The 24168-nt window shown below is 37.5% G+C and overlaps 1 protein-coding gene and 1 pseudogene across 4 annotated transcripts; one reads left to right on the forward strand and one right to left on the reverse strand.

Moving 5' to 3' along the window:
- The first annotated feature begins 4732 nt into the window (after window positions 1-4732).
- On the forward strand, window positions 4733-22911 carry LOC148878199 (phospholipase A I-like protein). 4 transcript variants are annotated; one of them, XM_088950826.1, is made up of 19 exons: window positions 5063-5224; window positions 5317-5645; window positions 6320-6467; window positions 6558-6636; window positions 6766-6919; window positions 7004-7213; window positions 7312-7557; window positions 8388-8550; window positions 8632-8892; window positions 8977-9098; window positions 9523-9684; window positions 9788-9980; window positions 13202-13338; window positions 20140-20278; window positions 20519-20725; window positions 20810-21290; window positions 21382-21598; window positions 21694-21783; window positions 22235-22911. In XM_088950826.1, exons 1-19 carry the CDS (start codon window positions 5200-5202, stop codon window positions 22676-22678), a joined length of 3807 nt encoding a protein of 1268 aa, XP_088806952.1. In that variant the 5' UTR covers window positions 5063-5199; the 3' UTR covers window positions 22679-22911. The 4 variants fall into 4 exon arrangements, with proteins under 4 accessions (XP_088806936.1, XP_088806943.1, XP_088806952.1 ...); XM_088950810.1 differs by having other exon boundaries at window positions 4733-5645; XM_088950817.1 differs by having other exon boundaries at window positions 4733-5645; window positions 9788-9908.
- On the reverse strand, window positions 10707-13065 carry LOC148878200 (NADH dehydrogenase [ubiquinone] flavoprotein 1, mitochondrial pseudogene; annotated as a pseudogene).
- Window positions 22912-24168: the final 1257 nt, after the last annotated feature.

Below are 24168 nucleotides of genomic sequence, written 5' to 3' on the forward strand. Positions count from 1 at the left end.
ATTTTTGTTAATCAAATTAAAAAATAAGTGTAATAAAAAAGAATTATATTATTGATAATGGAAATGAAATGCATAATTTAGAATTAACTAGAAATGAAATATAAAAGTAATAATAAATAGTTTAACTTTTAGGTTAAATGTGTTAATCTTTAATATCATAAACAAACAATAAAAATTAATAAAATATAAAAATACAAAAAAAAACACATAAATTTTGCAAAACAAAGCGTTTAAGCACATGTATATTATCATGTATTTATCATATTAAACAAAAAGTAAGTGCGACATATCAAAATTATTTTTACACACAAAAATACAAAAAAAAATAATTATAGACAAAATTGAACACATCTATAATTCTATATTTACACTACTATTAAAAATGTAAATAAGAGTGTATAACTTTCTTTTCACTAAAGTCAAGGTTTTAACAACCGACTCATAAATGGAACCACTTTGGCTTCCAATTTTCTAGTCAATGGTTCAATTGTCCTGCTTGAGCAAGTCAAACCAATATGATGTAAAATATAATGTAACTTTTTATTTTAAATGTTAGATTAGGATTAGGTTAAAAGTCCATTGTATATATACATTGTTATGAAAGGGGAGTATGAGATTTTGAGAAGCAAGTGCCTAGTTAAAGCTGAGAAGTGAAAAAAGAAGAAAGAGAAGAAAAAAAAAAAGAAAAGAAGGGAGCGTCATTAGAGGTGGTTGTCACTATGTTCACTGATCGTTGTTGCAGAACCGTTTTGCCTTGAGAAGAATAAGAAGAAGAAGGAACTGCCATTGCTGGCTATCTTTATATTCATCACAACCACTGCTACCACATCATTTGCCTTTTCCTTACATCTCTCTAATTTCTCTAAATCTCTATCAGATCTCATATTATTTGCTTCATTGGTGTATCTCAGATTTTAAGATAAGTGTATAATCTCTCATCTCTTGCCTCAAAATTTTGATTTCTTTATTGGAGTTGCAAATTTTCTTTTTTTTTTTGTTACAACTTAAAAAGAATCACAGAAATGAGAAAACTCAAACTTAAAATGAAAAACTAAAAACCCTAACTAATTTTGGTTGTCGGGAATAATCAAACAAGTTCTTTTAATTTTTATTTTAAAATAAATAAAAAGTTTAGAATTAGTTTGAAAGCAACCCGAGAATGTTAATCGAGTTAAACATTTTAATGGTTAAATTATCTAGGTTAGTAGTTCTTTGACCATTTCAATGGTTTTTTCTTTTTTCTTTTTTCTTTTTTTTTGTAAAATAATGGTTCAAGGGAAAAACATAATTGATGACCTGACCAGTTCTTAGTCCATATGGTTTGATCATCTGGCCTAGTCTGGTTTTTAAAAAAGTGACTAAAATACTCATTTTTTAATTTTGTCCCTATTTAATTGTAAGGCTTAAATTGCAAATTGAACTACTACTTTTCACCTCATTCAATTCCCTCTATTTAAATCTTACATTTTTATGATAAATAAAAGATATACCAGAAAGATAAAACACTACAAAAGGAAGAGTCCAACCAAGCAGGTAGGCTTGTCAATGATATTTGAAACTTCACAATTTGATTTGATTAAAATATTTTTAGATGAGGTGTTTATGTAATCAGATTTGGATTTTGCAATCTGCATCTAATTGATAATAATAAATAAAAAAATAAAAAATACATAAAGTTTATAAAAAAAATTGAATACATTATTACTATAATTATCATAATCTTGAATTGCCAAGTGTAAAGAACATGCACTTACTAGTAGATAGTAAGAGTATAGATTTTGCTTTGTTTGCTTGCTATACTACATAGGCTTGGTTTGGGAAGAGTTCACTCCCAAGCATTTGTACTAATATATATATAAAATTGCATTGCAAACAAAAGGAGCCTAACCAATTTTATCAAATGAAGATACAAATACAACATAAAAAGATGAAATGAAATTTCAACAAATATGGTTATTTAGGTTGCATTTAGTAACATCATAGATACGTACCCATCCCAGCCCATTCTAGGATGGAACACATTAAATGACATACTTTTAAGGTGTGTTCTATAGTGTGGATGAGAAATTGGTGGGTGTGGATTGGTTCACAGTCGATCATAAATGTCTAACTTTTACAATTTATATGATAAACAAATTGAGAAAATGCTTTGGCAATTAAATATTAAATAAAAAATATTAATTTCAATAAAAATGGTAATAAAATAATTAAAAAAAATAAAAATATCATTTTATTGATACTTATTAAAAAATAATATTTAAACAAATAAAATAACAAATTATTGCAAAATAAGCATAGCATCAAACTATTTATGCAAACTATTAATCCATTGATTTCCATACTAGCTGTGGAGAATGCATGGAGGAGACTTTCCTTTGCAACGGAGCATAGTGGTAGAGGAGAGCTTTGGCGGTGGAGAATTCCCAAGTAATGTTCAACAGTAAAATGATGTAGGGTCTGGGAGGATGCGTGTGATGCATAATATCAAAAAGTGGAGTGTGGACCAACCCCTTCTACTAGAAATTAGTGGTGTCGATATTTTGGGGTGTTGATAGGGCCGGTTCATGATATAGTGTGGAATGGTCCTATCTACACCCAACCTAATAGCATGTTTACCCCGTGGCATGGACCGAAACAGTCTATCCATGAGATGAACACTCTTCCAAACACAACCTTAATCCTATGGCACATTCCAAAACAAGCAATGGCTGCTTTTGGAACACAAAATATTGTGCCATTCCAGCCACACCAATTTCTTGTGTTTTGGAATATAAATTTAGTATGCTTTATATACATTAATTTATTATATATAAAAGTTGAAAAGTATTTAGCTTTCTTTTTTACGTATTTTAAAAAATTCAAGCGAAGTTAGATTAAATCCAAATCTGACCCGCATCCATTAGGATTCAAAATTTGAATCCAATCCATTTATAGCCCTACTTCAAACTATCACTTAGCCATGATTCCGGGTCCAGTTCTACTAAAACCCGGGAATTGGTAAAAAATTGTTGGCCTAGTAAAAAATCGTATAACCCATGCGGTTGGATCGTTGACCCAACAACCCAATGATCGGGCCATTGGTTGCACATTAAATGTGTATGTACAATTGTAGAGGCCATATCTTTGCGCTTTGATATCAATTATGATGATTGTTTTTATTTTGGGTAACGTTTTGAGATCTACATGTCCCAAGGTGCCTTGCCCCACTATTTTTGTGAAAAAAAACTTTTATTTCCTCAAATTGCAATTTCAATATTTTTACAAATAAAAATTAAAAACTAAATTAAAACATACATTAAATATAAAAACTAAAAACTTCTTGAGAGGTGGCCAATGGAAGACATGGCTTATGTAGATGATTTGAGTGGGAATTCTAACAATCATGATGTGAATGAAGAATGTGAAAACGTAAACATGGAAGCAAACATTCTTAGAGAGAAGATTGCGGATGAGATGTGGGCATGATACTAGATGTTTTACCCAACTGCTTAAAATCATCTATGTGCTTGTGTTAAACTTGTTTTTTTTTATTGGGAGAAACTTTATATACTTTTATAATATGCAATTGAAGCCATAATACTTTTATCAAGCACATTTATTTTTAAGGGATTTTTGGACTGCAATCCCCCTCAGAAATCTTTTTTGCAGCCCCTCCTAGTCTATTAGTAGCCCTCCTATAAACCACATCTTGCCCATGAATTTGACATCAATCCACGGACATGATTCAATCCACCCCTAAGAAATCCTAGCTCCACCTAGGGGTGGACTGAAACATAAAAACCCTTATTTTTAATTTGTCATTTGTGACATTTGCATGTGAATTATGTATTAATAAATTGATAAATAGAATAAAAAATTGTTAGCATAGATAGTGTAGATATGGCAAATTAAGACTTCATGTAAATCACAAATCACACACATGGTAAATTGCGTAGCCATGTGGTAGTCATTAGACCTGTTCACGGGCCATGCCAGACTAGGCTTTGTCATTGTACCAATAGAATACATTTAGGCCCAAACCTCGAGCCCGTCCCGACCATTGAGCCTAGGTCTTGAGCCCGAGCCCGATCCTCATACAAAGCCTGAAGCTTGGTCTTGAGCCTGAGTTCGACTAGAAATTTGAAAAGCATATTTTTTTCTTTATTTATTTAACAAAAAGTGTTTTATTTATATTAAAAGCCCTCAAAACCCAAAAATAATAATATATATTATATGTTATAATATATATATATATATAATATTATTAAATAAAATATATTTTTTATTATGTAATATATATTATCAAGTTGTGCTTGAGCTTGGGCCGAACTTTTTTAAGAAAACCTGAGCCTAGCTTGAGAAAAGGTTGAGCCTAGGGGTGAGTACTATTCGGTTAAAACCGAAAATTTTGGTTTTGGTTTTTTTTTTGGTTTTTGGTTAAATCGGTTCGATTAATTCGGTTTTCGGTTTTCAGTTTTTAGAATTAGAAATTTGGTTAACTGAATTAACCAAACTTTTTATTATTATATGTAATATATAATATATAATATGTAATAGATAATATATAATATATTATAGATTTATATATTAATATATAATATACTAAAATTTGATTTGTAATATATATTTTATAATATATAATATATATTATATGTTAGAAACCCGGTACATGGATCATAAGGGCAGTTTTGTCATTTAAGTCCCACGTCTCCAGTAACCTGTTTTCTTCGTTGGCCCTGTACTAGAAAAGTCTGAAACCCGGAAAAGCCACGCAAAAAAGGAAAAATAAAGGCGAGGAGCCGAGAGGCGAGACCGCGAGAGGGAGAGGGCGCTATACGTAATACTTTTCTTCTCCCGCCATTTATATCATTCTTCTATCAAAATCTCAACTGTAATCCCCACAATTCTCGAATCAAATTCACATCTACAAAACCCTAAGAATCACATAACAGTAAATCTAAATCCATACAGAAAGAAAAGCAGAGGAGTTTCACCAAGTGTTGTTTAGGGTGGATGAATATGGCATTTGATTGATATGTGTTTCATCTCACCCGCCGTTATTGACCTTTAATTCATACAGAACTCTACTTGCAATTATTCTCCAGATTCATCAAACGACATCGTTTCGGCAGGACGCTAAAGATCTCATAAATATGTCATGGGGATTGGGATGGAAGCGTCCCTCTGAAATCTTCCACCTCACGTTGAATTACGGCGAGAATGACATTGTCGGCGATCCATCTCGGTTCTCTTCTTCCTCTTCTGCATCATTATCATCGTTTTCTTCTTCTTCCGAAGAGGAGGTAGGATCTCGGATTGAGCTAGATTGGTCTGCAGGAGATGATGAAGACCAGGTCGCTCTTAGGCTTCAATCTCAGCTCATGGTTGCTCTTCCGCCGCCCCAGGAGTCCGTTGTTCTTCAGTTCCATCAGGAAGAAGAAAATGTTGGTGTCGATATGAAGGTCGTGAAGCGGAGAGAGCCTCTCCGAGTGATTACCATGTCCAAGACGGTTGGGTCGGGGCAGCAGAACGATGGGATCGGAGTTCTTACGCGGTTGCTGCGGTCCAATTTGGGGCCTTCTTCCGGGATCGAAGATGGTTCATGTGGTTATGCAGAGCACTGGAAGAATGTCACTGTACTACGCCTCTGTGGATGCAGTTTGTCAGTGAGTTAATCTCACCGGATCTCGCAATAAACGTGACAATTTTGATTTTCATTCTCTTCAATATGCAATTCGAAACTTCTTGCATTTTGAAGTCATGGTTTTTTGGTAGAGGAGAATATGAAACTTAATTGTTGTCTAGTTTCTTCTACTTTTGCTATATGGTTTTACCGATTTGACATTCAGTTTGATGGTTTCGCTTGAATTTTGCTGTTTTGATGTTCGGTTGTTTTGTTTTGGACTTTCGGCATACAATGAGGTTTAAAGTTCTAAACTAAGTGCTTCAGTCGATAATACTGAGGGTTTTCTTCTCGAAAACTTTCATGATTCATATGGTTAAATTTCTGTTATAAAATGTGGATGCAGTCTTCGAATGTTTCACTGCCCCTTTGGTGGCACCATCAATTGTTCCTTGATGTAAAAGGTTTAATCACTTTTACAATCATAGATCTGTAGATCAAGATGGATAGAATTTCAACTCAATTCTGGACCCCCACCCCCCCAACACACACACAAATAAAAAGGGAAAAAGAAGAAGAAGAGGTGGATGCTTGAATGTTTCAATCCCACTGATTGTTTTTGGCAGGTTTAGTCAACGGTTCTTTTCATTTTGGATGAGTATGATGTGATCAAACCTATCAGCTTATGGTACTTTTTGTTTTTGAACCCTTAATCAGGTGCTGCCTGTAGAAATAACTCGACTTCCGCTCCTTGAGAAGCTATATCTTGATAACAATAAGTTGTCACTTCTGCCACCAGAGCTTGGTGAAATGAAAAATTTAAAAGTTCTCAGAGTTGACTACAATATACTGGTCTCTGTACCTGGTAAACATTTTTCTGATGTAAATGCTGCTTACTTTTCTACATGCATAAAATTTATCCATTTTCCTGATCCTATTTGATACCTACAAGCAGTAGAGCTCAGGCAATGTGTTGGACTGGTGGAATTATCATTGGAACACAACAAACTGGTCCGACCACTTCTTGATTTCAGGTCATTCAATTATTCATCAGCAGTTTCGATACAGCCTTATTTTTGTTTCTCTATATATTAGTTTAATGGTTCTTATAGGGTCAGGAATTTCCTATTTTTGCCTGATGTTTATCTTCAGTTTAATGGCAGGGCTATGGCTGAGCTACGTGTTCTTAGGCTATTTGGTAATCCCCTTGAATTCTTACCAGAAATCTTGCCCTTGCACAAACTCCGTCATTTGTCTCTTGCAAACATCCGGATTGAGGCTGATGATAATTTAAAATCTGTGAATGTGCAAATCGAGGTAATAGGTGATGCAGCATTACTAGTGAGACTTGCTTAGACTTCTTAAATTCTTCTTGATAAAAAAGTACTTTGATGGTTGCAGATGGAGAACAGTTCTTATTTTGTTGCATCAAGACACAAACTTAGTGCCTTCTTCTCTCTTATATTTCGCTTTTCCTCTTGTCATCACCCTTTACTAGCATCTGCTCTATCCAAAATTATGCAAGACCATGGAAACCGAATATTTGTTGGTAAAGATGAGAATGCAGTTCGGCAACTTATAAGTATGATAAGCAGTGACAATCGTCATGTGGTAGGTAGCTAGCCTTAAGCTCTAATCAGTTGGATCTGTCTTTATTCATCCTTTTATATATTGTATTGATTCACTCCTGGGTGGCTGATCTGTGGCAGGTTGAGCAAGCATGCTTTGCTTTATCATCTCTTGCTGCAGATGTATCTGTAGCAATGCAATTGATGAAGTCCGACATCATGCAGCCCATTGAAATTGTCCTAAGGTCCATGATCCCAGAAGAAGTAATTTCTGTGTTGCAAGTTGTTGTCAATTTAGCCTTTACTTCTGATACTGTAGCTCAAAAGATGTTGACCAAGGATGTTTTGAAATCATTGAAAGTGCTTTGTGCTCATAAAAACATAGAGGCAAGTCTATTTTAATTATGTTTTAATCTTTGGTTCTTGTTTTCCTTGGATTTTTCACTCTTGTCTTATGCTATGCAATTAATCTCACATGGCAATTAATTTTCATGTGTTCAATGCATGCCATCACTCAATTTATAGCTTATATCTCTTATTTTCAATCATTATTTGTATATCTCTTGTTTTCCTTGGTCTCTCACTCTCATCCCATGCAACAAGACACTCCTTTTACCATAATTTGTCCTTGCCACATGGGATTTCATCCTTCATGTACATTCCGAGACCAGATTCAGTACTCACAAAATTTGTAGTCACACTGTTCTCACAACACTTACAGCTGTGCATTTGGAATATCTCCATATATTTTTTCATCCATGGGGAGATGTTCCCAATGCAGGGCTGTAAGTGTTGTTAGTATGGTGTGAGCACAAATTTTGTGAGGACTGAATCCGGATTTGTACATCCCTCTCCCCTCTTTTGATCTATAAATGAAAGTCACCTTTTTCTCAAAAAAAAAAAAAAAAAAGAAACAAATACATTTTCATGAGTTAAAGAATACCATACCTCAATTTATTATATACCTCTTGTTTTCTACCATTATTTGTATATAATGAAGATAATTTTTCATGTAGAGCAGCTTGTGCTAAGTGCACTTTTTACATGAACTAAATTAGACACATATACTTAAATTTGTTAGAAACTGTTCAAGATTGTTTCCCTTTTGTTGTTTCCTAAAGCTTCTGTGTCATAATATGTATACATACCATTTTCCTCATTATGTATCTCTTATTACATGATTTTGTTATAATTATTCAACTGTTATTCTTCATCAGGTGCAAAGGTTAGCTCTTTTTGCTGTTGGTAACTTAGCCTTCTGTTTGGAGAATCGCCGCATTTTAGTTACTTCTGAAAGTTTGCGGGAGCTTCTAGTACGTTTAACAGTTACACCTGAGCCACGTGTGAATAAAGCTGCAGCTCGTGCTTTGGCTATTCTTGGTCTGTTTCTTGTATCTCACATCTCTTAGTGTTCCAAGTTACTTGGAATAGCCTAATATTGTTTGTTTCCTTCCCATTTAGGAGAGAATGAGATTCTGCGGCGAGCAATAAGAGGGAGGCAGATTGCAAAGCAAGGACTGCGCATACTTTCAATGGATGGGGGTGGCATGAAAGGTTTGGCAACTGTGCAAATTCTCAAACAAATTGAACAAGGAACTGGAAGGCGTATACATGAGATGTTTGACCTCATATGTGGTACATCCACTGGCGGTATGCTTGCTATTGCCCTTGGAATCAAACTGATGACATTGGACCAGTGTGAAGAAATATATAAGAACCTTGGTAGGGGCATTACATTGCACCATGGAATGTGGTTTGCTCATTTTTCTTTAACTACTCTCTGACATTCCAGGCATGTATTTCTAGGTAAACTTGTGTTTGCTGAGCCTATCCCAAAGGACAATGAAGCAGCAACTTGGAGAGAAAAGTTGGATCAGCTTTACAAAAGTTCATCACAGAGCTATAGAGTTGTTGTTCATGGATCAAAAGTATGGACTATTTGTGTATTTCTTCTTTCTTGCACTTCCTAGGAACTCAATCATATACCTCTATTTTCTTATGCTTTAATAGGATTTTCTGTATGTTTGAAAATCCCATTATATTATCAGTTATGAGGATTCAAATTGGATGATAGTTTCATATTTCTCAAAAGAAAATTAGATATCCATCAAGAAACTGAAATTTGTCTTCTCCAATGGAAAATTAATTTATTTTATTTTCTCAGTGGTATTCTGTAAATCTGCAAGGGCTATGAGATTTTACATGATTTGGTACTTAATTGATGTCTCTTATTTTTTATTTTATTTTTTACAAACTCCTTCTGTTATATGTAAATAAAAAAGCTTGAGGTGTAGAAAATTACAAGTTCTCCACGCCTGAAAATAGGTCATCTTACCATGAATTGTCTTACAGCACAGTGCAGATCAGTTTGAGAGATTGTTGAAGGAAATGTGTAAAGATGAAGATGGTGACCTTTTAATAGAATCAGCCATAAAGGGCACCCCTAAAGTATTTGTTGTATCAACTTTGGTCAGCATGATGCCAGCACAGCCTTTTCTGTTCCGAAACTATCAGGTTCAAGCCATGATATTCTCAGTTCTTCCCCTTTTTCAAATACATAAACTTTTTATACGTAAAGTTAGAAAGGGATTAACAGTTTCATCATTTTTAACTGTAGTATCCTGCTGGCACACCAGAGATAACTTTAGCAACAGGAGAAAGTCCAGCCATCAGTGGTATTGGAGTAGCTGCTACTGGAGCTCAAGTTGGGTTGAAGCGCAATGCTTTCATTGGAAGTTGTAGGTATCAAATATGGCAGGCTATAAGAGCATCATCTGCTGCTCCATATTACCTTGATGATTTCTCTGATGGTATTTTCTTCACCTTTATACTGTTCACTTGCTCTGCTTATTTGCCTCCATGCCCCCAAAATATCCCCTGAACCTTTGTTTCACCGTGTTCATGAAATAGTGTGTTATGTCCCAGAAACTTTACACACAATTTTCAGACTCACAGCAGAATTCACACAACTCGAACATCAACAAAGAAACTGGTATTCATTCAGATGAAAAGAAGAACATTAACAGTTGGTCAGTTCTTCAAGAGACCGCCGGCTCTCCCAATCACTCACAGTATTCTTCACTCCACAAAAGCCTACCTCCCCCATCCCCCAAAGCCCCTTCTTATACTCTTCTCACAGCATAACTGACTCCCTCAATAAATGCCCAACTGGCCAAGTTATAAATGCCCAACACTCTTCTTATTCCTAATTGACATAGCTATAAATGCCTCAAGACTCTCCTTATTCCCTGCAGCTATAATTGCCTCCATGTGATTAATTGTTCAATTATTTCCCCCCCTTAGCCGATTGTTGACCTTTCCTCTTCCTGGCATACATAAGGTTAATTGGGGGGCCTATCATTACCGGGAATGAAGTTACACGACACAGTTCTTATTACTATTACTTTACTCAAGAGTTGCTTAATGAATCTGTTGATTCGGAATCACGGGCCGCCCAAAGTCTAACCTTGTCCTCAAGGTTAAAATGAGGAAATTAGTCTCGAAGTAAGTCAAAAGGCTCCCAAGAATCTTCAAAATCAGGCAGGCCCTGCCAATGAATAAGCACTTCCAAACCAGTAACTCCGGGCATAGTGGATGGATGCACACCGCGCACTGATATGTCCCTGCACAGGCCAAGCAGCATCATTGCCCAATGCACAAATGGTGTGTCTGCTTTGCCACCTCTTGAAGCATGTCTATTTCCTCCAGCTTTGTGTTTCCAACCTTCAGCCTCTCCATGATCATCCACAGCCAACCTGTCCCCTCCCTGCATGGTGTGCACTGCCCACAATTTTCAAGATTATAGAAGTAAGAGAGCCTAGCAATTGCATCCACAATATCAGTTGACTTGACCATCACAATTACAGCAACTGTCCCTAAACCCGTTTGGACAGCCTTGAGTGCATCATAATCCATCAACACATCATCACATATGTGCTTTGGAATCAGTGGAACAGAAGAACCCCCTGGTATCATTGTAAGCAAATTATCCCATCCACCTTTAACTCCTCCACAGTGCCTCTCTATCAGCTCCTTCAAGGGAACACTCATCTCCCCTTCAACTGTACAAGGTTTATTCACGTGGCCTGAGACACAGAATAGCTTTGTCCTAGAATTGTTCTTCCTACCAAAACTAGCAAACCATTCAAGACCATGCCTTAAAATGGTGGGGAAAACAGCCCCAGTTTCAACATTTGTAACAGTTGTTGGACATCCAAATAGCCTTGCATTAGCTGGAAAAGGAGGCTTCAACCTTGGTTTTCCTTGTTTTCCTTCAAGGCTTTCCAACAACGCCGTCTCTTCTCCACAAATGTAAGCATCAGCTCCATAGTGGATATGAACATCAAAATCATATCCGGATCCACATGCATTTTTTTCCCAAAAGTCCAGCCTAATAATCTTCCTTCCTTGCCTTCTCAAGGTTTTTCTGCTCATTTACATACTCTCCCCTTATGTAGATATAAGCAACAGTGGCCCGCATACCAACCCCTGCAATCAAGCAACCCTCTAGTAGTTTATGTGGGTCATGGCGCATAATTTCTTTGTCCTTACATGTTCCTGGCTCACTCTCATCAGCATTGACAACAAGATAAGAAGGACGGCCATCAGATACTTTTGGCATGAAAGACCATTTCAGGCCAGATGAAAAACCAGCTCCACCACGACCTCGAAGACCAGATTTCTTCATTTCATTGGCAATCCAATTAGAGCCCTTAAAGTACCAAGTCTTTAGTTCTATACCAGTCACCCCACTTCATGGCACCGTTTAGGAAAGGGTCGTGCAACCCATTAACAAATGTTGCTTCAAGGACTGATTCCGGAAGGTCACGTAAGTGAGTGGAGAGCACCTCGAATTGGCGACGATATCCCTTAATAGTAGAAGACTGATATAACGAGAAGAGTTGCTTCTGTAAATTACCCTTCTGAGTCGATCAGAAACGTTCAAGGAGAAGCTCTTTGAATTCTGTCCAATCACGAAAAGGTCGCTGGCCAACTTCCCGGTAATACCACGCCAATGCATGGCTCTCTAAACAAACAACTGCAGCTCGCAGACGCTCTGTCGGAAAAAATCCATTAATCTCAAAATAGCGCTCCGCACGAAAAAGCCAGCCATATGGAATTTCCCCATAAAAAATAGGTAACTCCAACTTCCGAGGAAGTGAATCAGAAGTATGATCTGACACCGACATTGAAGAAGACGTCGGAAAAGCTGCACTCTTCCCTTTGTCAGCTGCACGACTTGATGCGGCTAAAGGAGGAGCAATGTCAGTTGTAGACAAAGGAGCTGAAAAGGTCTGTTGCTGAAGCAACAGATCAAAACGTCTTACTAGCTCTTGAATGCCTCCTTTTAGAGACGAGATCTTCGAAAGTCCAGCTGCTACCTTTTATGGATCGAGACATTGAATCTCATTGCGTAAGCTATCCATCTCCCCACGAAATTCAGAATGCAGAGAAGTCAAACGTTCTTCGAAACCCTCCACCTGCGATGCCACTTCCTTAGCTGTCACCATGGCCGAGGAAAGACGGGCTCTGATACCACTATTATGTCCCAGAAACTTTACACAATTTTCAGGCTTACAGTAGAATTCGCACAACTCGAACATCAATAAAGAAACTAGTATTCATTCAGATGAAAAGAAGAACATTAACAGTTGGTCAATTCTTCGAGAGACCGCCGGCTCTCCAAATCACTCACAGTATTCTTCACTCCACAAAAGCCTACCTCCCCCATCCCCCAAAGCCCCTTCTTATACTCTTCTCACAGCATAACTAACTCCCTCAATAAATGCCCAGCTGGCCAAGTTATAAATGCCTAACACTCTTCTTATTCCAAACTGACATAGCTATAAATGCCTCAAGACTCTCCTTATTCCCTGCAGCTATAATTGCCCCCATGTGATTAATTGTTCAATTATTTCCCCCCCTTAGCCGATTGTTGACCTTTCCTCTTCCTGGCATACGTAAGGTTAATTGGGGGCCTATCATAGTGTAAGATTAGTTCTTTCTTATTCCAAACCTTTTTTATTTTCAGATGTAAACCGCTGGCAAGATGGTGCAATTGTAGCAAATAATCCCACTATTTTCGCCATTAGAGAAGCACAACTTCTATGGCCTGATACAAGAATTGACTGTTTGGTATCCATTGGATGTGGTTCTGTCCCAACAAAGGTAACTTCAGAATTTCTTCTACTTTGGAAACCTTTTTTTTGGTATTATTCCGTGAAGAAAAAATTCTACATGTGGAATCTAGTTTCTCATCTCTTTTGCAAATGAATAAAAGTTCAGAGGTTTCTGAGATTCTATATCTGTATTTTATGGATTAAAATTTTGTATTTTCTATTTAATATTAGGTTAATTTTCTTTTCCTTTATTTCTTTTTCATTTTCTTATGTTTCCTTTTTGCATTAAACCTCATTCAACAGAAGGAAAGAAAAAGATTAAGCGCCTTGTCGTTTCCTTTTAACTGTTATCTCTTAAGAGGAATCTTTTAACTTTAAGAGAAAATTGGTTGGTCGTTTCCTCTTATCTCTTAACTCTTAAAATGCAATCATACAACTTTTTGTTTTTCAACGATACCCCCAAAAAGGCAAACAAAAACTCTCATATATGGGGTCAAAATGGATATTTGATAGTTTTCAGAATTCAGAACAACATTCTCTGCATTCAGAGTTCAGAGGAAAGAAAAGTTCACCAATACCAATATACCTTTTAATGTAATTATTACACTTTCAGATGTCAGACTTATGAGCAAACGAACAGGCTCTAAGTTCCATGCAAACTAGAACTGACCATTTGTGCCCTTTTAGGTAAGAACTTATAACTATAAAGGGAAAGAATCCCTTATTTTGGCGTTTTTTGTACATTGTCGTCTTATCTGAGTCATTAATTGGATCTTTGAAAAAAGAAGAAAAATAAAATTCCTTTCTAGATTTTAGCATTAAGAATGGCCTTATAGTTAGTGAAGAAGTCTAAGGATCAAGGAATCTTCTATGTGGTAAATTGGTTTGCAGTCCAAATGGGGGGCACAAGTTCCTTTCTATTAGTGGAGCAAATCTGAACCTCAAAACAGTTGTCATATTTATAATTTACATCATTGTAATTCTTTTAAACTCAAACAAGTGTTTTAAAAGGTGTTGGAGGCATATCCTATTTATGATAAGCGCTAAGAAAACATGTGGAGGCATGTAGTGTTTTAAAAGGTGTGTACTTGGAGGCATGCCTTCAGGAGAGGTGCCCCCAAAACACCCTAAGGCATATGCCTTAGGTGCAAGAGGCGTACACCTCATATGCCTTTTTCATGAGGCGTGCTAGAGGTGTATGCCTCACACACATCTCATATAAAAAGACAAAAAAAAAAAAGGAAAGAGAAAAAGAAAGGAAAGGAAAGGAAAGGGAAAGAAAGGGAAGAGAAAGAAAAAGAAAGAAAAAGAAAGAAAGAGAAGAAAAAAAAAAAGAGAGAAGAAAGAAAAGAAAAAGGAAATGAAGGAAATGAGGTCCTTCATCTAGTAGAAAAGTTTGGATGACCTGTTTTGAAATAAAAACTGTAAAAGAAAGAAGAGAAGAAAGAGAAACAAAAGTTTTAGCTGAGAAAGGAAGAGAAACAAAGGTTTTAGCTGAGAAAGAAAGAGAAGAGAGATAGAAGAGAATGGGAGAAGCCAAAATTAATTTTGGCTGCCCCTTTCATTAGATTATATTCTCACAAATAAAAGAGGGTACAAAGACAAGTATGCCCTTAGTAAGTTGGCTACTTGTAAGAACTGAATAAGCATTCTTAACTTAAAAATAAACTAATGAGTCTAAGGCCCAATAACTCCCTAACTATGTTTTGTAAATAAAAACAAGTAATATCAGCCCAAAACTCAACACTCCCCCTCAAGTTGCGAATAAATGTCACACATTCCCAACTTGCGTAGATCATGCTCCAGCTTGTTTCTTGCAATACCTTTTGTAAGAATATTAGCAAGCTGCAAGTCAGATGCAACATATGGTAAGCAAACTTCTCCGGATGCAACCCTTTCCCTTATAAAGTGTCTATCCACTTCTATATGCTTCATCGTATCATGCTGAACTGGGTTGCGGGTGATGTTAATTGCTGCTTGATTGTCACAATATAGTATCATAGGTTCTTTGGCCTCAACTCCAATCTCCCCTAACAAGGAATGGATCCAAAGGAGCTCTGAAACACCATGTGCCATAGCTTTGTATTCAGCTTCTGCACTTGACCTTGCCACAATTGTCTGTTTCTTACTCTTCCATGAAACTAGATTACCTCCAACAAGAGTGCAAACCCTTGATGTAGATCTCCTGTCATCTAGACAACCTACCCAATCAACATCTGTGTAAGTTTCTAACTTCAACTGTCCATGGTCAGCAAACAATATGCCTCTAACTGGGTGTCCCTTCAAATAAAAAATTATCCTGTCAATAGCCTTCCAATGCTGAACTCGTGAGGCATGCATGTATTGACTCACCACATTCACTGCATAAGAGATGTCTAGTCGTGTCATACATAAGTATAGCAACCATCCCATTAACCTTTGATACCTTCCAACATCCTTCACTAGTTCACCTTCTAAAGCATTTCTTCTATAGTTCTGATCAATAGGCGTATCAACTGCCCTTGCCCCAAGTTCTCCTGTCTCCTATAGTAGATCTAGAACATACTTCCTTTGTGAGATAAAGATCCCATGCTTGGACCTTGCCACCTCAATGCCCAAAAAGTACTTTAGCTCCCCAAGATCCTTAATCTCAAACTCTTTGTGCAGATTCTTCTTTAAGGTATCAATCTCGCTCAGATCATTTCTTGTGACTACAATGTCATCTACATACACTATCAAAACTGACACCAGTGAGCCCCTCCTTTTCACAAAAAGAGTGTGATTAGATTGAGTTTGAGTATAGCCAAATACAACCAATGCACTTCTAAACCTGTCAAACCAAGCTTTGGGTGATTGTTTCAGACCATATAGAGATTTCTTCAACTTGCATACCTTTCCTTTTTTCACATCATTGTAGAAGCCAGTTGGAAGATCCATATACACCTCTTGCAAGTCCCCATTGAGAAAATTCTTCACATCAAGTTGGAAGAGTGGCCAAGACTATGTAGTTTCTAGTGATAGAAGAATCCAGACTAAGCTCATCTTTTCCACAGGTGCAAAAGTTTTCAAGTAATCTATGCCATAAGTTTGAGTGTACCCTCCTGCATTGTTGTCTTCCCCTCAAGTTTGGAGAGAGCCTTACTAACACTCTTGGGTATAGACACAAAGTCAAGGGATGAAAGGAAGGCTCGGTAGGAAGGAGATAATCCATTGTAGGAAAGATAGTGTGAGATGCCATGAGTAGCACACTTCCTTTTCCCTTTTCTGAGTGCAATAGGGAGATCAAAGTCATTTGCAATGGTGTTAGGAGCAGGGGTATATCAATAAGAACTAAACCATCAGAGGACATATCTGGGTCTGTGTCAGTTGAACTTGGAATCTCTGATGAGCCAATAGAGTGTGACGTGGTTCCTCTACTGTTGAATTAACCTCTCTGTGTTGTCATTGTCGTAGGCGCTATCGTGTATAACACTAAGAGACAGTGCGCAATGGAGGTGGAAAAGTGGGTGACATAGGAAGGTCAAACACTAGAGTGGACAAAGGAACTAGAATAGGAAGTGGTATAGATTGCTCACTTCTCTAAAACACTCCCCCTGAGAGGAACCCTTGAGAAAAAAAGGTGTGAGCTCAAAAAAGACACATGCAGGCTTAGGATTTCCTGCATACCCAAGGAAGACACATTTCTTCACCTTAGGATTCAACTTTAAGAGGTGAGGACCAAGAACGTGGACAATGCATACACATCCAAACACCCTTAGAGGAATATGGAACATCTCCCCCTCAGGAAAAAGAAGGCTGAATGGAGTGATATATCCAAGGACACAAGAAGGCACCCGATTAATCAGGAAAGATGTTGTAAGAACTGCATCACCCAAAAACGAACTGAAACAGTAAAGCTCAACATCATGCTTCCTGCTACTTCAACAATATGCTTGTTCTTCCTTTCTGCTACACCATTCTGTTGTGGGGTGTATGTACAACTCCTTTGATGGACTACACCATGCTCCAATAGGTATGATGCCAAGTTTTCTTTTTAAAAGTATTCATTGGCATTGTTTGATCTAAACACTTTCACACGTACCCCAAACTGCGTTAGCACCATCTGATGGAATTGTTGAACTAAAGATGGTACCTCATCAAATATATCCAAGAGTATCGAGAATAATCATCCACAAATAGAAGAAAATACCAATGGCCACCCATAGAAGAAACATGGTATGGCCCCCACACATCAGTATGAACAATATAAAAAAATGGAACATCTTTTATTACTTGCTTTAAAGGAATGTCTACAATGCTTTCTAAGTTAACAACCCTCATACTCCAAGCTGGACCAACTGACAGACTCAAAACAATTTGGGAAACAAAAAACACAAAGGAGAAAAAGACAAATGCCCTAATCGATTATGCCAAAGCATAATTTGACCCACTGACTCTGACTCAATGCTCCTGCTAACATGATGACTGATGACTGGGAAGCACATCAAGAAGATAGATTCCATTCATCTCACGACCACTCCCAATAGTCCTCTTTGATTCTAGATCCTGCCAAACACAATGACCAGGAGAAAAAATTATTGTAACAGTTCAAATTCTTTATCAAACTACTAACAGATAAAAGATTAGTGCTCAGTCTAGGAACATGAAGGACATAAGGTAGGGCAAAGGTATCAGTTATTCTAACAGACCCTTTCCTAGCAATGGGAACATGTGATCCATCTATTGTGGAAACTCTATCCCTGCCAGAGCAAAGGTGGTATGAGGAGGAAATGGTGGAAATGTTGGCCATATGTTCTGAGGCTCCCGAGTCTATGATCCAAGGAGGTTCCCCCTTACCTGTAGTGGATACGTAAGGTTTCTCAACTAGTTTCTCCGTGCCTAGTAGCAATCACATGGTTTCTCAATTTGTAGGCTCTAGCAACATTCTCATTCTATGAATAGGTTTCTACTACTCCATCCCAAATCTCTTTAGTTGTGTTAGCCCATAAAAGGTTCTTACTTATATGGGGTAACATGGAATTGCACAACTAAGTCATCACCATGTAGTTCTCCTATACCCATTGGGAGTGGTTAGTTTCAGGCTTCTTTTCCTCATCGGTGACATACCCCAATTTCCCACGAGCACCAATGGCTATCTTTGTAGATTGTAACCATTCTAAGTAGTTTGTACTATCCAACTTAACTGCAGTGATGGTCCTGGCCCCGAAGAGGTCTCCAACACCTCCTCCCCCAGATTCCATTTCACTTGCAAATTTGTTTTCAACTCTACAGCCCTCCATAACTCCTAGAATAGATTCAATTTGAGATGAAAAGAAAGGTGTTTATCTCCTTTAGAAATCTCAAACACCTTCCTAGTACCCTAGAAGCCCCTCCTTCCAAAGATTCTCTTTTTCGTAGAAGCGGGAGAAGAGAGAGAAGAGGCTACTGCTCTCTCTAAAGACTTCCAAAAAAGCTGGGACTTGAACCACCCTCTTCAGAAAACTTCAAGGAAGCCTAGAAAACTAGAGTGCCACTTCCTAGGTCAAAATTGAAGAGTCCTACTAAATCAGGGCTCTCCCCCTTTCTCCATTTCTTCCTGATTTTGGTGTTAAACCCTAGACCAGCTACAAGGGATTGCAAATCCACCAAAAAAAAAATCCAAAAACTGGGTTTACCTGAAGTTTTTGATCAGCCCTTTACCTCATCATACAGTTGGCCGATCTAGGGCTGCATGATGGAGCAGCTCAAAAACTCTTTAAACTGGCCCCGATACCAAGTAGAAAAAGTTGGGGTGACCTGTTTTGATATAAAAGAAAGAAGAAAAGAAAGAGAAGAAAATGTTTCAACTGAGAAAGAAAGAGAAGAGAGATAGAAGAGAATGGGAGAAGCCAAAATTAGGTTTGGCCGCCCCTTTCATTAGATTATATACTCACAAATAAAAGAGGGTACAAAGACAAGTATGCCCTTAGTAAGTCGGCTACTTGTAAGAACTGAATAAGCACTCTTAACTTAAAAGTAAACTAATAACTCCCTAACTATGTTATGTAAATAAAAACAAGTAATATCAGCTCAAAACTCAACAATCTTCTTACTCATCCCCCTCCTCTTAAGCCTCGGTTTAGGAGGCTTACACTTCTTACGTTCTGAACTATGCTTCACACCTCTAAGTGGTTGAACACCTCGCGTCAGCACCTCCATGTTTTAAAACATTGGTAGAAAGGGCACAAACACACTTGAAGCCCATTTTTATAATAAGATATTATAAATAGAAATCAGGGTGGTCCAAGTATTTTATTTATATATAATTACTTATTAATTAAAAAATCCATGTTTGGGAGATTTGTGCCTCTTGTTTCCTGGTTTTTGCCCTAGAATAGTGGAATGCCTTTTGTCATGCATCCATGTTTCAAAACATTGATTTGAAGACCAAGACATCATCAACATCTTAAGTTGCACATGCTGGGATCAGAAATAAAATGATTTGGGAGCTTGGTTAGTTCATGGTTTAGATAAATAAATATTAAATAGCATCAAATAAAGAAGCATTGAACAAACAAAGAAAATGTAAGGCTTTTCCATCAATATAGATGCTGACTTCATATCATTAATTCATTATGAGTTTCTCTGGTGTTATTAAATTGAGGAATGCCAATGGTGTAAGTACCTTTTTATCTTCTTATGCTGGATACAAGTTCATCATACAACATACATCTGGTAATGTGTTTGTCCAGGTTGATCTCTTATCTGTAAGTCCAGGTGGGATCCCAGATTTGTAGTGTAAGATGCACTTGCGTCTAGTATAAGAAATGAACTATTCTTCTATTGTTGCTTTGTTGAACTTCAAAGTAGCTGTTATTTCCCCCTTTTTGGTAATTACATTATCTATTTTCAGCCTCGAAAAGGTGGGTGGCGTTATCTGGATACTGGACAAGTTTTGATTGAGAGTGCATGCTCAGTGGAGCGAGTGGAAGAAGAAATGAACACTTTGCTGCCAATGCTTCCTGAAATACAATATTATAGATTCAATCCAGGTGAAGTACATTCCTGAAATACAATATTTTTAATTCAATCCAGGTGAAGTCTGTGTATGTTCTCCTCCTATGATCTACATGGATATACCAATATTTTACAAGTTTTGATCTGTTTGTTTCAAATTAATCCAGTTGCCAGGGTCTTCCTTTGTCAAAAGTTCATCTTCATTAACGACTGAAAACTTCCCTTGAAGTTTTGATTGAGTAATTGAGAATGGTTATTTGAATGCATTTGTACAGTTGATGAACGTTGTGGTATGGAGCTGGATGAGACAGATCCTGCAGTTTGGCTGAAACTGGAAGCTGCAACTGAGGAGTACATACAAAGTAACTCCCAGGCCTTTAAAAGTCTATGTGAAAGATTGGTTTTACCATACCAAAATGAAGAGAAATTGTCAGAGAAGTTTAAGCCGCAGCAAATTCCTAAAACAAAAGCTTCAAATGCTGGTAGGTTTGTGTACCTCATCCACTATCAGTGTTTATTCCCAACCGAAAGTTTTTAACATGTAACTTCATTCTGCTATGATGCAGTGCTAGATGAGAACAGCCCTTCTTTAGGCTGGAGGCGTATGATACTTCTTGTAGAAGCTTCTCATAGTCCTGATTCAGGAAGAATTGTCCACCATGCTCGGTCTCTGGAGACATTTTGTGCACACAATGGTATAAGATTGTCTCTTGTGAGCAAAGTATCAGGATTCTCAAAGGCAGTGCCAGCAACAACATTTCCTACTCCATTCACATCACCTTTGTTCACTGGAAGCTTCCCATCAACCCCGCTTTTATACAGTCCTGAAGTTGGTCCTCCAAGGATTAGCCGAATTGATTTAGTCCCACCACTGAGTTTGGATGGTTTTCAAAGTGGAAAGGGACCTTCCTCACCACCAAAATCTCCCTCAGGACCTCGACAGCTTAACTCTCCTGTCAGATCATTGCATGAGAAGCTACAAAACTTGCCCCAGGTGGGCATTATTCATTTGGCTCTTCAAAATGATTCAGTTGGTTTAATCATGAGGTGAAGTTTCTGTATCTTTTTTGCATAAATATTCTGCTTCCAAGAGATTTTCTAATCTCAGTCCTAAGCCCACTTGATATTGGTTTTTCAGTTGGCAGAATGATGTGTTTGTGGTTGCTGAACCTGGGGAACTTGCAGATAGATTTCTACAGAATGTTAAATTTAGTTTGTCGTCAACAATTCGGGGTCGTAGTAGAAGGGATGCATCAGCTTTGGCGAATGTCTCTACTATAGCTGATTTGGTTGCATTCAGGCCTTACTTCCAAGTTGGATGTGTTGTCCATCGGTATATTGGACGCCAAACACAAGTATGCTTTTTTGTCTGTTACCTACTTCTGAGTTATCTGATTTCATCTTTTGTTGTAAGCAATGGAGCTAATTATTCTTATGATGCAATGTGAAGGTCATGGAAGATGACCAAGAAATTGGGGCTTACATGTTTCGCAGAACAGTTCCTTCTATGCACCTAACAGCTGAAGATGTTCGTTGGATGGTATAATACTTGTATTTGCTTTGTTGATTTCTTCTTGTCTTATTATGGTGCATTGTATATTGCTACATTTCCAATATATTCTTTCACCTTGGCCCTCCATTGTTACTGTTGAGCATGTCCAGTACATTTGGGCACTTTGCAATCATCAAACCATCAAGCCCATTCTACCAAATAAAAAGCCATCAAGCCGAGAATTAAGTTTTTTTTAGAGGTTCATGAGTCGAGGCTCTGATTTCCCTCCTCTGGGCATCTAATTACACTGAAGTACCCACATTTGAATCACCAGTAAGAAATTTGAGATTTCTTGAGAAAATTTCTTGGAACTTTGAATTGAGAAATGGTTGCTTCCATCATACTAATAACAATTTCTTGGAACTTTGCTTATGTTTTTCTCATTTTATTCCTGGTACTCATCAAGTTACTCTTTTTTGTGACTTCGTCAAATCTCTAGGTTGGAGCATGGAGGGATAGGATCATAGTCTGCACTGGGACATATGGACCTACCCGAAGTTTAGTGAAAGCCTTTCTAGACTCTGGTGCTAAAGCTGTTGTTTGTCCATCGAGTGAACCTCCGGAGAATCAGTCAACAACATTTAATGGCCCAGGTGAGTTTGGTTTGGAGAATGGGAGGTTTGAAATTGGAGACGAGGAGGCTGACGATGAAGATGTAGAACCTGCAAGTCCGGTGAGTGACTGGGAAGACAGTGACGTAGAGAAAAGTGGGGAGCAACGAGCAAGTTGTTGGGTGGACGATGATGAACAGGAGTTATCACGGTTTGTTTGTGAACTATATGATGGGCTATTCCGGGAAGGGGCAAGACTGGATGTTGCATTGAAACAAGCTCTTGGTTCACATCCAAAATTACGGTATTCTTGCCATCTACCCCCGTCATAGTTTGTAAAATGAAATAAATTTAAGGGGAAGTAAGAAGAAGAAGAAGAATATAGGTATACCAATAAAATAATGGAGAAATGAGAGGATGGATCCAATTTTGAGGCCAATAGAAAAAACTTGTCAAGTACATTTGTTTCTTCTTTATTTAGCTGTTGTACACTGGAAATTCAGCTAAGTTTTGTATACCCTTCAATATTTAGTTAATTTATGGCTTTGCTTCAAGCCTTCAACTATATAATTTATTCTTCATAACACAGTGGTGATCGTCTTCTAATTGTTCCTTTCTTTTGCTCCCGTGCCATGAGAACAGCATAGAGTAAACTACAGCTACAAAGCAGAACTAATCTTGACAATAAAATTACAATGAAGCAAATCTCCCCACAAAGTACTAATTGCCGCTAGCTCCCAGAAGGGCCATAAGCCATGAAGAGAAAAGAGCCGACTAGTCCCCACAGTCCCATAGGCCTCTCTGAGCAAGGGAATGGGCCGCAGATAGAATTACTAAATTGCTTAACAAAACAGAAACGACCATGAAGACCTTTATTCTTTAGAGAGACTATCTTGCAGCAAAAATGTAACATCCGCATCTCCATTAGAATTTTGATCCGCTAGCTGATTGACCAGGTTCAAGCAATCACTCTCAATAACAACCTTATCCCACTTTCTATTTAGCAGGAGAAACACTTCTTTGATCTTCAGAGAACAGCATAAAACTGCAAACAGATTTTACTCCTGCCTAGCTTGTCACTGGTCTGTCATCTGTGAATGTGTCCAGAAGAGGTTGGGGGTGAAGAATAAGTGTTATTCCAGAATCCCTGCATGGACACTGCTATTTTTATTCATTCTTGTATTTATATAAATTCTTGATATAATACAAAATATTTCTTTATTAACCACAAGCTGGTTCTGTCATGGGAAGAACATTAGTGATCTATTCATTACTTCGCTTGGTTAGGATTTGGATTTGCAGTTCTCACAGTTGGCCAAGTACTTAATGAGCTTGGTATACTATCAAACATTTCTATAGTTTGTTACTTGGTCCATGGGTTAGTATTTACTATTCTAGAGAACCATTTAACCTAAAAGCTTAACCTGTTAGATGAGGTCCTTGAATATGTTGATATTCTCTAACATGCCCCCTCACACGAAAGCTCATTGGGCTTGAAGTGTGAATAAGCACGGGCCTACCCATACCTTGTGCTGAAACTTAATTAACTATATTGGGGGTAATAAGAATCGAACACTAGACCACTTGGTCAAAAGTGGCTCAGATACCATCTTAGAGAACCATTCAACCTAAAATTTTAAGCTGTTAGATGAAGTCCTTAAATAGATTGATATTCTCTAACAACTATAAAATAAAAGTTTTGCCATGGTGGTAGAGTATGCTCTGACTTGTGGTGCTATATGTAGCAGAGAAATGGAACTTTCAGTATCTTTATACATATTATGCTTTTCTTTCAATGGTATTTGGTTTGATGGGTTAGTTG

Source organism: Nelumbo lutea, chromosome 1, assembly GCF_056320005.1.
Source record: "Nelumbo lutea isolate HS-2025 chromosome 1, American lotus-T2T, whole genome shotgun sequence".
Classification (NCBI taxonomy): domain Eukaryota; kingdom Viridiplantae; phylum Streptophyta; class Magnoliopsida; order Proteales; family Nelumbonaceae; genus Nelumbo; species Nelumbo lutea.